Raw genomic sequence first — 15515 nt, 5'->3', positions numbered from 1 at the left:
ACCAGTCCTGTCCCAATGCTATCATTACTAGTTCTGTCCCAATGCTATCATTACTAGTCCTGTCCCAATGCTATCATTACTAGTCCTGTCCCAATGCTATCATTACTAGTCCTGTCCCAATGCTATCATTACTTGTCCTGTCCCAATGCTATCACCACCAGTACTGTCCCAATGCTATCATTACCAGTACTGTCCCAATGCTATCATTACTAGTCCTGTCCCAATGCTATCATTACTAGTCCTGTCCCAATGCTATCATTACTAGTCCTGTCCCAATGCTATCATTACTAGTTCTGTCCCAATGCTATCATTACTAGTCCTGTCCCAATGCTATCATTACTAGTCCTGTCCCAATGCTATCATTACTAGTCCTGTCCCAATGCTATCATTACTAGTCCTGTCCCAATGCTATCATTACTAGTCCTGTCCCAATGCTATCATTACTAGTTCTGTCCCAATGCTATCATTACTAGTCCTGTCCCAATGCTATCATTACTAGTCCTGTCCCAATGCTATCATTACTAGTCCTGTCCCAATGCTATCATTACTAGTCCTGTCCCAATGCTATCATTACTAGTCCTGTCCCAATGCTATCATTACTAGTTCTGTCCCAATGCTATCATTACTAGTCCTGTCCCAATGCTATCATTACTAGTCCTGTCCCAATGCTATCATTACTAGTTCTGTCCCAATGCTATCATTACTAGTCCTGTCCCAATGCTATCATTACTAGTCCTGTCCCAATGCTATCATTACTAGTCCTGTCCCAATGCTATCATTACTAGTCCTGTCCCAATGCTATCATTACTAGTCCTGTCCCAATGCTATCATTACTAGTCCTGTCCCAATGCTATCATTGCTAGTTCTGTCCCAATGCTATCACCACCAGTACTGTCCCAATGCTATCATTATTAGTACTGTCCCAATGCTATCATTACTAGTACTGTCCCAATGCTATCATTACTAGTACTCTCCTTAATGCTTTCACTACCAGTAAAACTTGTTACCATCTTCTTGAGAAGGCCATGATCCCTAAATCCTGAGGCTATCTTGAGATGATTTCGGGGCGTAGCGTCCCCGCGGCCCGGTCCTCGACCAGGCCTCCTATTTATTACACACACACACACACAGGAAGCAGCCCGTAGCATCTACTGCCCCCTCTGAGAGTAAACTCACCACCCCCCACCAGAGGGCATCGGCGTAGCTGGAGAAGTCGCCTTCTGCCTCCTCCTCGTCATCGTCCTTCTTCTCAGCGAGGTACACGAAGTACGAGGAGAAGATGAGGCCCAAGAACCCGATGTATAGTGTGGTTATCAACTCCTGTTGACAGAAAATGGGAATCAATACATGGCGGTATTTAACGTTAATTTTTATTCATTTTTTTAGATATTGTGAATTTGATAGTGTACAGGTTATATTTGCTAGTGCAGGCGATGAGTCACGATAACGTGGCTGAAGTATGTTGACCAGACCACACACACTAGAAGGTGAAGGGACGACGGCGTTTCGGTCCGTCGTGGACTATTCTGAAGTCGATTGTGAAAATGGTTCAGGACGGACCGAAACGTCGTCGTCGTCGTCCCTTCACCTTCTAGTGTGTGGTCTGGTTAATATATTTCCTGGTGTTTAAAGTTCTCTCTGATGTATAATATTTCTCGGGAGAGCTAGCGTTATATAAATGGTGGTCACAGGAGACAGTTCTATGGCGTTATATAAATGGTGGTCACAGGAGACAGTTCTATGGCGTTATATAAATGGTGGTCACAGGAGACAGTTCTATGGCGTTATATAAATGGTGGTCACAGGAGACAGTTCTATGGCGTTATATAAATGGTGGTCACAGGAGACAGTTCTATGGCGTTATATAAATGGTGGTCACAGGAGACAGTTCTATGGCGTTATATAAATGGTGGTCACAGGAGACAGTTCTATGGCGTTATATAAATGGTGGTCACAGGAGACAGTTCTATGGCGTTATATAAATGGTGGTCACAGGAGACAGTTCTATGGCGTTATATAAATGGTGGTCACAGGAGACAGTTCTATGGCGTTATATAAATGGTGGTCACAGGAGACAGTTCTATGGCGTTATATAAATGGTGGTCACCGGAGACAGTTCTATGGCGTTATATAAATGGTGGTCACAGGAGACAGTTCTATGGCGTTATATAAATGGTGGTCACAGGAGACAGTTCTATGGCGTTATATAAATGGTGGTCACAGGAGACAGTTCTATGGCGTTATATAAGTGGTGGTCACAGGAGACAGTTCTATGGCGTTATATAAATGGTGGTCACAGGAGACAGTTCTATGGCGTTATATAAATGGTGGTCACAGGAGACAGTTCTATGGCGTTATATAAATGGTGGTCACAGGAGACAGTTCTATGGCGTTATATAAATGGTGGTCACAGGAGACAGTTCTATGGCGTTATATAAATGGTGGTCACAGGAGACAGTTCTATGGCGTTATATAAATGGTGGTCACAGGAGACAGTTCTATGGCGTTATATAAATGGTGGTCACAGGAGACAGTTCTATGGCGTTATATAAATGGTGGTCACAGGAGACAGTTCTATGGCGTTATATAAATGGTGGTCACAGGAGACAGTTCTATGGCGTTATATAAATGGTGGTCACAGGAGACAGTTCTATGGCGTTATATAAATGGTGGTCACAGGAGACAGTTCTATGGCGTTATATAAATGGTGGTCACAGGAGACAGTTCTATGGCGTTATATAAGTGGTGGTCACAGGAGACAGTTCTATGGCGTTATATAAATGGTGGTCACAGGAGACAGTTCTATGGCGTTATATAAATGGTGGTCACAGGAGACAGTTCTATGGCGTTATATAAATGGTGGTCACAGGAGACAGTTCTATGGCGTTATATAAATGGTGGTCACAGGAGACAGTTCTATGGCGTTATATAAATGGTGGTCACAGGAGACAGTTCTATGGCGTTATATAAATGGTGGTCACAGGAGACAGTTCTATGGCGTTATATAAATGGTGGTCACAGGAGACAGTTCTATGGCGTTATATAAATGGTGGTCACAGGAGACAGTTCTATGGCGTTATATAAGTGGTGGTCACAGGAGACAGTTCTATGGCGTTATATAAATGGTGGTCACAGGAGACAGTTCTATGGCGTTATATAAATGGTGGTCACAGGAGACAGTTCTATGGCGTTATATAAATGGTGGTCACAGGAGACAGTTCTATGGCGTTATATAAATGGTGGTCACAGGAGACAGTTCTATGGCGTTATATAAATGGTGGTCACAGGAGACAGTTCTATGGCGTTATATAAATGGTGGTCACAGGAGACAGTTCTATGGCGTTATATAAATGGTGGTCACAGGAGACAGTTCTATGGCGTTATATAAATGGTGGTCACAGGAGACAGTTCTATGGCGTTATATAAATGGTGGTCACAGGAGACAGTTCTATGGCGTTATATAAATGGTGGTCACAGGAGACAGTTCTATGGCGTTATATAAATGGTGGTCACAGGAGACAGTTCTATGGCGTTATATAAATGGTGGTCACAGGAGACAGTTCTATGGCGTTATATAAATGGTGGTCACAGGAGACAGTTCTATGGCGTTATATAAATGGTGGTCACAGGAGACAGTTCTATGGCGTTATATAAATGGTGGTCACAGGAGACAGTTCTATGGCGTTATATAAATGGTGGTCACAGGAGACAGTTCTATAAGTGATTTTTTTTATCATTAATACAAAATGTTCACTTTTTTCAAGTAAAAGTTCATAAATTGAGTTCTTAGTTTATGTATTGTTCTACTCTTATCATCCGTGATACTGGTCGATTGCGACTATCACCTGATCACCTTGTTCACCCTGCTTGTGCACCCGTCTCGCTGAACAAGTGCCAGGCAGCCTATCATAAGGATAAGGTAAGGATAAGATAAGGTAAGGATAAGTCCCTGGATAAGGTAAACTGTGGTTCACCCACTCTGCCACTACTCGTTTCATCCCTGGAAACACAAACCGAAACTGTCTCTATTTTCCGTTTGTTACAACTTGTAATAAAGTTGTTACGTCTTGGCTTAACGTGTTTATGACGTATTAAAACGTTGTTACAACTTGCTATATTGGTTGTTATAACTGGTTAGGAAGTGTTAAAACTTGTTCGAACGTTGTACCAACGTCGTAGTTTCGGTGTGTGTTTGGCAGGATATATCCCTTTGCGCCGGCCTCCATACACTTTTCTCCTTCCTATATCCATCACTCATTCCAACAAGAGCAGATTTTCGAATATATAAAAAAAGACACCAGTTCGCAGCTTGTAGATAAACCATGAAGTAGGCCAACGATAACCTTGCTTAGGATATAGTCCACATTTTTTTTTTTTGAGATATATACAAGAGTTGTTACATTCTTGTAGAGCCACTAGTACGCGTAGCGTTTCGGGCAGGTCCCTGGAATACGATCCCCGCCGCGAAGAATCGTTGTTACAACCAAGTACCCATTTTACTGTTGCGTTAAACAGAGGCTACAGTTAAGGATTTGCGCCCAGTAAATCCTCCCCGGCCAGGATACGAACCCATGACAAAGCGCTCGCGGAACGCCAGGCGAGTGTCTTACCACTGCACCACGGAGATTCACGGTGCGCAATTCCTGCCTTGCATCCTGGCAATGTTGGTGATGCCGAAGGTGTGTTCCTGTTAGCGATCATTGCAGCCTCGAACTGAGGCTGGTCTTTGTATCTCTCAAGATACGAACTTCGTCTCCGGTTCAGGGGCTCCATGAATCCTAGCGTATCCAGTACTATATCAGTTAGTCCACACTGACTGTACAAAAGTCAGTACTATACCAATTAGACCACACTGACTGTACAAAAGTCAGTACTATACCAACTAGACCACACTGACTGTACAAAAGTCAGTACTATACCAACTAGACCACACTGACTGTACAAAAGTCAGTACTACACCAACTAGACCACACTGACTGTACAAAAGTCAGTACTACACCAACTAGACCACACTGACTGTACAAAAGTCAGTACTATACCAACTAGACCACACTGACTGTACAAAAGTCAGTACTATACCAATAAGACTAACTATCCCATGAGGCCTGTCATCAGTTCTGTGGGATCCATTTCCTATACCCAAATCCAGGCACTTAATAAGAGCATGTCTGTTGTAGCCATTAGCTTGATAACGACGTAAGGAAAAATTTGTCTTCCTAAGTTAGAATAACAATACATTTACTATGACATGATCTAATTTATACTGAAACTGCAAAGGATTATTATATGGTGCATATTATGTTTATATATGTAAATATATTTACTATTTTTGGGGTTAATATGAAACTTCAAGAGTGAGAGTCCTTTGAGTAACTAAGAAAAACATGGTTTCCCCTTGAACCCATTCTATCATTTAATTGAACAAGCAGCAAGTGAATTACTATATTTTTTAATATAACGAACCTCATATATATATTTTTAATATATAGCACATCGCACAGCTCATAAACTTTGAGTATTCACAAAGACCTTACACATCTTACCCCCAATCAGTCCGTGCTTCGAAGTGCTTCGAAGTGCTTCGAAGTGCTTCGAAATATACCACAATAACCTTGGGTTGAGGTCGACCTCTTAGCACTTTGGAGCTCGTAAGAGGCACAACTGTCATAAGTAGAGGCGTAAGTGCTGCGTGAATGTCTTGGTATACAGAGAGAGAAAAATCTTACTTGTCTGTGGATGAAGACGACGGAGCCCAACAGTCTCCACGTGCCTCCTTGTCTGTCCACGTGGAGCATTCTTAAGATTTGCAGGAATCGAATCCCTCTTATGGCTGAAGTGGCGAACACCTGGCCGTTCGACCCCACACAGAGAACCACCACGGACGCTACCACTACTATGAGATCTGTCACCAGGGGGAGAAATGGTTGTGGTTGACGATTATTGAGGCTTATAGTCGTTGGTGGTGGTGATGGTGGTTGCTGATGTGTGTGGTGGTGGTGGTGGTAATGGTTGTTAATGTACTTGGTGGTTGTAATTGATGTGCTTGATAGAGATTGTTGAAGTTTATGGTGATTGTGGTGGATGTGCTTACTGGTTGTGGTAGTGGTGGTAGCTAACAATGGTTCACTGTGATCACAGTGAACGTAACACTGTTAGTGGTAAGTGGCAGTTTAACAATTAAACGATGATCAGAACTGCTGTCAAAACACAATCATAAATTATTATATAACAAAAACATCAGGGTCGTAAATAAACCAAAACAATTTATATACACAAGGAAAAGCAGCATATTTACAAGAAAAAAATAACTCTGTAATACATATTAATACATAACAGAAAGCAGTAGACTATAACCACAGAGACAATGAAACATTCTTTTTGACTTAACTACAATTCCTATAAAAGGTGACTTTGATACTATTTATAAATATAAATATATTTATTTATATTTAGACTTTTAGGGGCGCCACCTAGGCTCGCCACCTAGGGGCCTCCAGGCCAAATCAAAACGAATCTCGATGCGCAACCCGCGACCGTTAACCTTTAAGTCTTCAAACCGCCAAAGAATTCCCGCGCGATTCGGAGGCGCCGCGGCGCGCTTCCGCCCAATAGACGCATCAATACTATTGGCAATTTGATGTTCCACACTGAAGATATCACGCGTAATGGGAATGCCGAGGAATGTATAAGTGGACTCACAGGCCACCAATCACGTCTCGGTTAGAAATTAGAAGGAATTGGCTGAGTCAGGTTTCCTGTTTAAATATTATATATTTCGTTCATAGAAAACTTGGACTGTGTGATTTGAAGGGTGACTGTAGTAGACTATTTTAAATGCTTATTCATGTGGTATTCGTTCAATAACTGAATTGTGTTTGCGTCGCTTGTTCTTTTTCAAATGATTGTTACCTGCTTCTTATATATATTTATTTTCATGATAATAAATACAATCATTAATCTTTTGGAATCATAGTATCCATGTGTGTACATACGACTCGACATCAGCAAGGCTCTACATCATCACTACAATTAACACATAATTACAATCTACCCACTTCAAGACCCCGAGCCAGCACAGTACAGGTGTTTAACAGGTATACAGCTGCTGCCAGAGTCTTCATGATTACAGGTGTGTCTGTTTGCCTCTCCCAGTAACAACGTCACAGGAGAGAGTACAATATTTCCAACATTTTCCTGTTCTATATTTCATTTCCAACCTAACAAGGGGAGCAGAGTCGACCACTTGTGCTAAATCCAATTATTCAGGACGTCGTTTGGAAATATATGATTCTCACACACACACACTCACACACATATATATATATATATATATATATATATATATATATATATATATATATATATATATATATATATATATATATATATATATATATATATAGGGGGGTACCACCACTGGTGTAATTATAGGGACCCACAGCCTCAGAGAAGGGAACACAGAGCACTCAGGGAAAAACTTGACATTTAACTCTGAATACGAAAGAGTGTTCACTTCTCCTACCACCCCCTTTTTTTTTTTATTATGATGTACACTTTATTATGCAAGGTTATACAGTTACATATCTGATTTTATACAAAAAATGAACATTAAGAGGACACAAGAAAAAGTTCGCTTCCTAGAGGCTGTAGATTTCCTCGAACTCCTCCGACGCCGGGCAGGAACCGAGGATGCAGCGGGCATTCCCCCTCTGGATCGCGACACTGAGGCGCTGAAAGAGAAAACTTGCTGCTCTAGGGTCTCTTGTGGTGTCAATGAGCTTGGAACCAAGATCCTTAAGAAACCTTCTTGCACTCTCACCCCATGGTCCTAGGGTCTCAGACCCTATTGGAACGAAATTGTACCTTTGATCTAATTGCCTGTACTTGACTGACTTTTGTTTTTCTCTGTGTGTCGCTGCGGCTCCTGCCGTGCCGGCAGAGAGGGTGATGTATGTCGTTGCCAGGGTGGATACGCAAGTATAGTCCCATGCTAACTGCCTGCCACCCTTCCACGGACGCAGTGTGATTCCGTCTGGTCGGCCGGCAAAGCTAACAGAGTCACGGTTCAGTAGGTTGCGGGGCTCTCTCTCTGCTGGACACTGAGCAGAGGCAAGGCTTCTTTTAATGATGTCGTTGACTTCGTCGTGTCTAGTGTGCCAACCACCCGATTTTCCACAGTGCAGGCCATGCAATCCATATTCGTCAGCATCTGCCTCGCCGCAAATACACCTGTGAACAGTGTGGATAGGGGCAGCAAGGCGGAGAGCGACTGCAATACGGAGCTCCTGCGGATCAAGACGTGTGCCTGTCGCAGACATAGGGACTGCCAGAAGGAAGTCCCCTGCATGGGGAGCCTGCACAGCTGTGAGGCGTGCACGATCACTGGGGGTTGTTGCTGCCTCCAGCAAAGCTGTGGCTTCTTTGTCTACAATGGGGCTGTCCCAACTGGATTGTTTCTTGGCTTTCGGCATGGCTGGTCTGAGTGCTGGGTCTGTCATGGCACCCCATTTCGTGTCACATTCCGTGTAGTGGGGGTCCTGTATCCCCGCTACATCACTCAGGGTGTCAGGTAGAATTTCATTAACCAGGTCATCTGATGCTGAGGAGGAAGACAGGAATATATATATATATATATATATATATATATATATATATATATATATATATATATATATATATATATATATATATATATATATATATATATATATATATATTAATATATATATATATATATATATATATATTAATATATATATATAATTAATATATATATTAATATATATATAATAATATATATATATATATATATATATATATATATATATATATATATATATATATATATATATATATATATATATATTAGATTTTCCCAATAAGAAGAATTCCTTTAACAATTTATTTAATCTTTTTAGGCACTGACAGATACATTCAATTAAACATTTAAAATAGCCAATTTTATATATTTTGAACCAAGACTAACTTGGAAATCTTACTTAAACTAAATATGCCGTTTATATTTCAGTTCTGCCTAACTTAAATTCGAACCGTATTAAAGAATGACTTAAATTCAAATAGATCAATATTATGATCCATGCAAATTCCCCCAAAGACAAAGTGAAAACAAAATAGCTTAATTGGACGGTCCGAGCCTCGCTAACTAAGCCATTAAGGTGATCTGAATATTGGGCAATTATGACGTAATTGGTGATGGTGGGAGATGTTCCTGACCATTCTTCAACTAGCCAGTTCTGGCCTCTATCTCCTAAACTGTTTCTCTTTCCTCCAAACAAATTTTTGTATTTCTTTCGGTTTTCTTCACTACAGTCCCACTCGGTTCTGTTGGCCAATATGACCCTATCACTATCCCACCTCATATCTATCCCACCTCATGCCTATCCCACTCCATCCCTATCCCACCCCATCCCTATGTGCTTTCTCCTCCTCAATCTTGCTTCCACACATGCTTTCTATCCGGATCCCAGTCTTCCATCCTAACCACTTTCACCCACCTATCCCTCCTATCCCTCCCCATCACCCACCTACCCCTCCTATCCCTCCCCATCACCCACACTCACCCACCTACCCTTCCTCCCCCTTACAGCATGTCATACAAAAGGGATACTTTATCCATGAATTAAAAAAAAATGCCTGAAAGCTCTCGAGGGCAAAATTTCAGAAAACTGTCTAATCTATCCCGTTTTATTATAAATTCTAGTCGAGGGACCCGGCAGTGCCCGGGTGCCTGGCGGGCAGGAGCCCCAGAACCACTACCCCACAAGCTTCACTATTCACTATACCCCACAAGCTTCACTATTCACTATTCTGACGTCTTCACTATCATGGCCTATCTCCTCATTTCTCGGCACCCAATTTGCAGATCTTCAGAATACAAATTGCACCATAACAGTTTGCCTCGTCATTGCAAACTTGGCTTGATATAGTGTGGGGCTTGATATAGTGTGGGGCTTGATATAGTGTGGGGCTTGATATAGTGTGGGGCTTGATATAGTGTGGGGCTTGATATAGTGTGGGGCTTGATATAGTGTGGGGCTTGATATAGTGTGGGGCTTGATATAGTGTGGGGCTTCATATAGTGTGGGGCTTGATATAGTGTGGGGCTTGATATAGTGTGGGGCTTGATATAGTGTGGGGCTTGATATAGTGTGGGGCTTGATATAGTGTGGGGCTTGATATAGTGTGGGGCTTGATATAGTGTAGGGCTTCATATAGTGTGGGGCTTGATATAGTGTGGGGCTTCACTACACTTGGTCTCCACCATTCCGACACTGTGTCTGACCAGGCTGCGAGCAGCCGCGTCCAACAGCCTGGTTGATCAGTCCAGCAACCAGGAGGCCTGGTCGACGACCGGGCCGCGGGGACGCTAAGCCCCGGAAGCACCTCAAGGTAACCTCAAGGGGATGTGATTGGGCTTCTTCTGTCGCCTTGAAGATTCTCCATTGCTCGTGGGCTATGGAATCGGTTTTCAGTGAAATCAGAAAGTGATAAACGGATCAATGAGGCTGTTACATAAGCTTCGAAAGTAGCTATTGGATTGACAAAATATGCAAAGACAAAAGAAATACAATAGGCGGTGAAACTATTTGATCTAGGCGGAGCGGAGCCGGTCGGCCGAGCGGACAGCACACTGGACTTGTGATCCTGTGGTCCCGGGTTCGATCCCGGACGCTGGCGAGAAACAATAGGCAGAGTTTCTTTCACCCTATCCCCCTGTTACCTAGCAGTGAAATAGGTACCTGGGTGTTAGTCAGCTGTCACGGGCTGCTTCCTGGGGATGGAGGCCTGGTCGAGGACCGGGCCGCGGGGACACTGAAAGCCCCGAAATCATCTCAAGATAACCTCAAGATATAGGCGATGGAAACCCCATAACAGTCCATAACTTCCTTACCTTGAGGTTACTTTGAGGTGCTTCCGGGGCTTAGCGTCCCCGCGGCCCGGTCGTCGACCAGACCTCCTGGTTGCTGGACTGATCAACCAGGCTGTTGGACGCGGCTGCTCGCAGCCTGACGTATGAGTCACAGCCTGGTTGATCAGGTATCCAGGTTTCCTTCGGGTCAAATGGCGAAATATTGTCTATTACTTCCCTTTACAAAACGATGGGGGCAGAATTTTAGACAAGATGGCCATCGAAAATTGAAGTGATTGGAGCACTTATCGACAAAGGCATCAAATACTACACCTGGAATCCGAACAATCATTGGTAAAGGCACAGCGTCCAGGAAGCAGTTAGGGGCTAAGACCTGGGACCAGATTCACGAAAGCACTTACGCAAACACTTACGAACCTGTACATCTTTTCTCAATCTTTGGCGGCTTTGTTTCCAATTATTAAACAGTTAATGAGCTCTGAAGCACCAGGAGGCTGTTTATAACAATAACAACAGTTGAATGGCAAGTTTTCATGCTTGTAAACTGTTTAATAAATGTATCCAAAGCCGTCAAAGATTGAGGAAAGATGTACACGTTCGTAAGTGCTTTCGTGAATCTGGCCTCTGGAACTTGGGTTACATACGGAAATTAGGAAAGTTTGATGTCATTGTGTCTAAGGGGTGTCTAAGGGGGTGTCTAAGGGGTGTCCAAGGGGTGTCTAAGGGGGTGTCCAAGGGGTGTCTAAGGGGGTGTCTAAGGGGTGTCTAAGTGGTGTCTAAGGGGGTGTCTAAGGGGGTGTCAAAGTGGTGTCTAAGTGGTGTCTAAGGGGGTGTCTAAGGGGTGTCTAAGGGGGTGTCTAAGGGGGTGTCTAAGGGGTGTCCAAGGGGTGTCTAAGGGGGGTGTCTAAGTGGTGTCTAAGGGGGTGTCTAAGGGGTGTCCAAGGGGGTGTCTAAGGAGTGTCTAAGTGGTGTCTAAGGGGTGTCTAAGGGGGTGTCTAAGGGGTGTCTAAGGGGTGTCTAAGTGGTGTCCAAGGGGGTGTCTAAGTGGTGTCTAAGGGGGTGTCTAAGGGGGTGTCCAAGGGGGTGTCCGAATGCATAACTAACAGTCATACTGTCAGATATATTTGTAGATAATTGACAACAAAATTGCGGAATCATTTTAACATCCGTAATCACAACCAACAACACACCAAAACACTACGCCATCACGCCCGACCAAACATATGTTGTCATTAAAATGTTCACTAAAACAGCTGTTTCCCTCAGGAGAGAGCAGCATCAGCAGCAGCGTCAACAGCAGCAGCAGCAGCGTCAACAGCAGCAGCAGCAGCAGCAGCGTCAACAGCAGCAGCATCAGCAGCAGCGTCAACAGCAGCAGTAGCAGCGTCAACAGCGTCAACAGCGTCAACAGCAGCAGCAGCAGCAGCAGCAGCGTCAACAGCGTCAACAGCAGCAGCAGCAGCAGCGTCAACAGCGTCAACAGCAGCAGCAGCAGCAGCAGCAGCGTCAACAGCGTCAACAGCAGCAGCAGCAGCAGCGTCAACAGCGTCAACAGCAGCAGCAGCAGCGTCAACAGCGTCAACAGCAGCAGCAGCAGCAGCAGCAGCGTCAACAGCGTCAACAGCAGCAGCAGCAGCAGCAGCAGCGTCAACAGCGTCAACAGCAGCAGCAGCAGCGTCAACAGCGTCAACAGCAGCAGCAGCAGCAGCAGCGTCAACAGCGTCAACAGCAGCAGCAGCAGCAGCGTCAACAGCGTCAACAGCAGCAGCAGCAGCGTCAACAGCGTCAACAGCAGCAGCAGCAGCAGCAGCAGCGTCAACAGCGTCAACAGCAGCAGCAGCAGCAGCAGCAGCGTCAACAGCGTCAACAGCAGCAGCAGCAGCGTCAACAGCGTCAACAGCAGCAGCAGCAGCAGCAGCGTCAACAGCGTCAACAGCAGCAGCAGCAGCAGCGTCAACAGCAGCAGCAGCAGCAGCAGCAGCAGCAGCAGCGTCAACAGCAGCAGCAGTAGAAGCAGCAGCAGCAGCGTCAACAGCGTCAACAGCAGCAGCAGCAGCGTCAACAGCGTCAACAGCAGCAGCAGCAGCAGCAGCAGCGTCAACAGCAGCAGCAGCAGCAGCAGCAGCGTCAACAGCAGCAGCAGTAGAAGCAGCAGCAGCAGCGTCAGTGGCCGTGACGGGACAAACCAATCAGAGAAGACTCTTCCCAACACACTAATTGTGTCTTTAAATATACCGGATGGTCTTCAATCATCACTCAAGATGTAGTTAAGCCCCAGGTGGCCAGGCTGCCCCCCCTCCCCCCCCCCCGGGTATATCAACAGTTAAGAGCCATAGTTAGGTTCATAAGACTGTATCCATATAAAATATATTACTACGTAATATCCCTTGTATCAATACAACTCTCAGGAGGACTGTAGGTTGATAATTACTACCCAGAACGGCAGCAGTTTGGCTTTGTAAGGTGTACCTTGTCAACCCGTTCTCGCACTTTCTTACAGTCAATATTGACTTATTAAATACGTGCATATGTGACATATTAAACATACTAGTTTACCTTGAAAAGCTTCATAGAAAACACCGACCTTACCTAACCTTCTTAGTATGTTAAGATACGCATCTTATTGCTTCGTAATTACAATTATTACAATTATATACCTATACCTATAATAGGTTAAGTAATAATTGTAATTACGAAGCAATAAGATGCTTACCTTAACATACTAAGAAGGTTAGGTGAGGTCGGTGTTTTCTATGAAGCTTTTCAAGGTAAACTAGTATGTTTAGTATGTCACATATGCACGTATTTAATATGTCAATATTGATTGTAAGAAAGTGCAAGAACGGGTTGCCCTTGTACACCTTAGAGTGTACACCTTAGAGTGTACACCTTAGAGTGTACACCTTAGAGTGTGCACCTTAGAGTGTACATCTTAGAGTGTACACCTTAGAGTGTACATCTTAGAGTGTACACCTTAGAGTGTACATCTTAGAGTGTACACCTTAGAGTGTACATCTTAGAGTGTACACCTTAGAGTGTACACCTTAGAGTGTACACCTTAGAGTGTACACCTTAGAGTGTACACCTTAGAGTGTGCACCTTAGAGTGCTTTTGAGTGGTTTGGTCAACCTCCGCGTGGGACAACAGCCTAGACAGTCGTTAGTCATCGCCACTAAGCACTAACAACCCAACAACCACCATTACGTAGTGATTCCCACTAAACACTAACAACAATCATTATGCAGTGACCACACACACTCGTACACTATACATGCATGGTACACTATACATGTGTAAGCATACTATACATGCAACATACACTATACATGTAAACCAATAAATAATAGTTTCCGGTACTGCTGGCGAGCGCCTCAAGTCTACCACACAACCAAAAAAAATACACGTTGACCAGACCACACATTAGAAGGTGAAGGGACGACGACGACGTTTCGGTCCGTCCTGGACCATTCCCAAGTCGATTGTGAGACCACTGTCAAGACAATCGACTTGAGAATGGTCCAGGACGGACTCGAAACGTCGTCGTCCCTTCACCTTCTAGGATTCTCAAGTCGATTGTGAGACCACTGTCAAGACAATCGACTTGAGAATGGTCCAGGACGGACCGAAACGTCGTCATTCCCCCTTCACCTTCTAGTGTGTGGTCTGGTCAACATACTTACATACACGGGAAAATAATATTTTAGATTTAGTGTTAACTAACAGGGAAACGCAAATTAATGACATCGAAATAGGGAGTGAGCTAGGGAACAGTGATCACAAAGAAATCAGATTTAGCATAGAATGGAATAGACCAGTAGGAGAAAATTCTGTTAAAGTGCCAGATTTTCGAAAAGCTGATTTTAATAGCCTAAGAAATTTTTTGGGTCAAATTGATTGGAAAGTCTTGGGTATGGGGTGTGGGCCGGTCTTGGAGCGAGACATGAACCCAGCGATAGGTGACTTAAATGGGGATTTCGATGTGGATTCAATATATAACTTATTTAAGAATATTCTAAACAAAGCACAGGAACGTAGTATACCATACAAATTGAATAGATCGAATACTAATGACCCAAAGTGGATAACAAAGGATTTGAAGAACCTTATAGGTAAAAAGAGAGCTTGGTACAAAAGGATTAAAAATGGGGAGGTCACTTTAGAACAGGAATTCGTACAACTGGTTAGAAATGTTAAAAAAGAGATAAGGAAAGCAAAAAGAAACTATGAAGTTCGCATAGCAGGGCAAGCAAAGACAAATCCTAAAGGGTTTTTTCAGTTATATCGTACTAAGACTAGGGAAAGGATAGGTCCATTAAAAACTGAGACAGGTCAAATAACAGATAGTGATGAAGAGATGAGTAGTATTTTTAATAAATATTTTGTATCTGTATTTACTAAAGAGGAACTTAACAATATGCCTTCAGCCGAACAAGTCTATGTGGGTGGGGACGAGGACAGGTTGACGAGTTTAGCAGTTACCAGGGAGGATGTTCTTAAACAAATAGTAAAACTCAAACCAAACAAATCCCCAGGGCCGGATGAAGTGTTTGCCAGGGTGCTTAAAGAATGCAAAGAGGAGCTTTGTGACCCACTGTCAACCATATTTAATAAATCAATAGAGTCA

At 43.6% G+C, this 15515-nt stretch overlaps 1 protein-coding gene across 1 annotated transcript in view; it reads right to left on the bottom strand.

The window, feature by feature from the left end:
- Window positions 1-15515, bottom strand: part of LOC123760392 (potassium voltage-gated channel subfamily KQT member 1) — a 95128-nt gene that overhangs the window by 34586 nt on the left and 45027 nt on the right. Inside the window, exons 4-5 of the mRNA XM_069328865.1 lie at window positions 5727-5902; window positions 1177-1320 (exon numbers count right to left, since the gene is read on the bottom strand). Coding sequence (XP_069184966.1) covers window positions 1177-1320; window positions 5727-5902 — 320 coding nt within the window. The remainder of the gene's footprint in view (window positions 1-1176; window positions 1321-5726; window positions 5903-15515) is intronic.

The sequence above is a fragment of the Procambarus clarkii genome, chromosome 22, assembly GCF_040958095.1.
Source record: "Procambarus clarkii isolate CNS0578487 chromosome 22, FALCON_Pclarkii_2.0, whole genome shotgun sequence".
NCBI lineage: Eukaryota > Metazoa > Arthropoda > Malacostraca > Decapoda > Cambaridae > Procambarus > Procambarus clarkii.
This window is presented reverse-complemented; position numbering and strand designations above follow the sequence as displayed.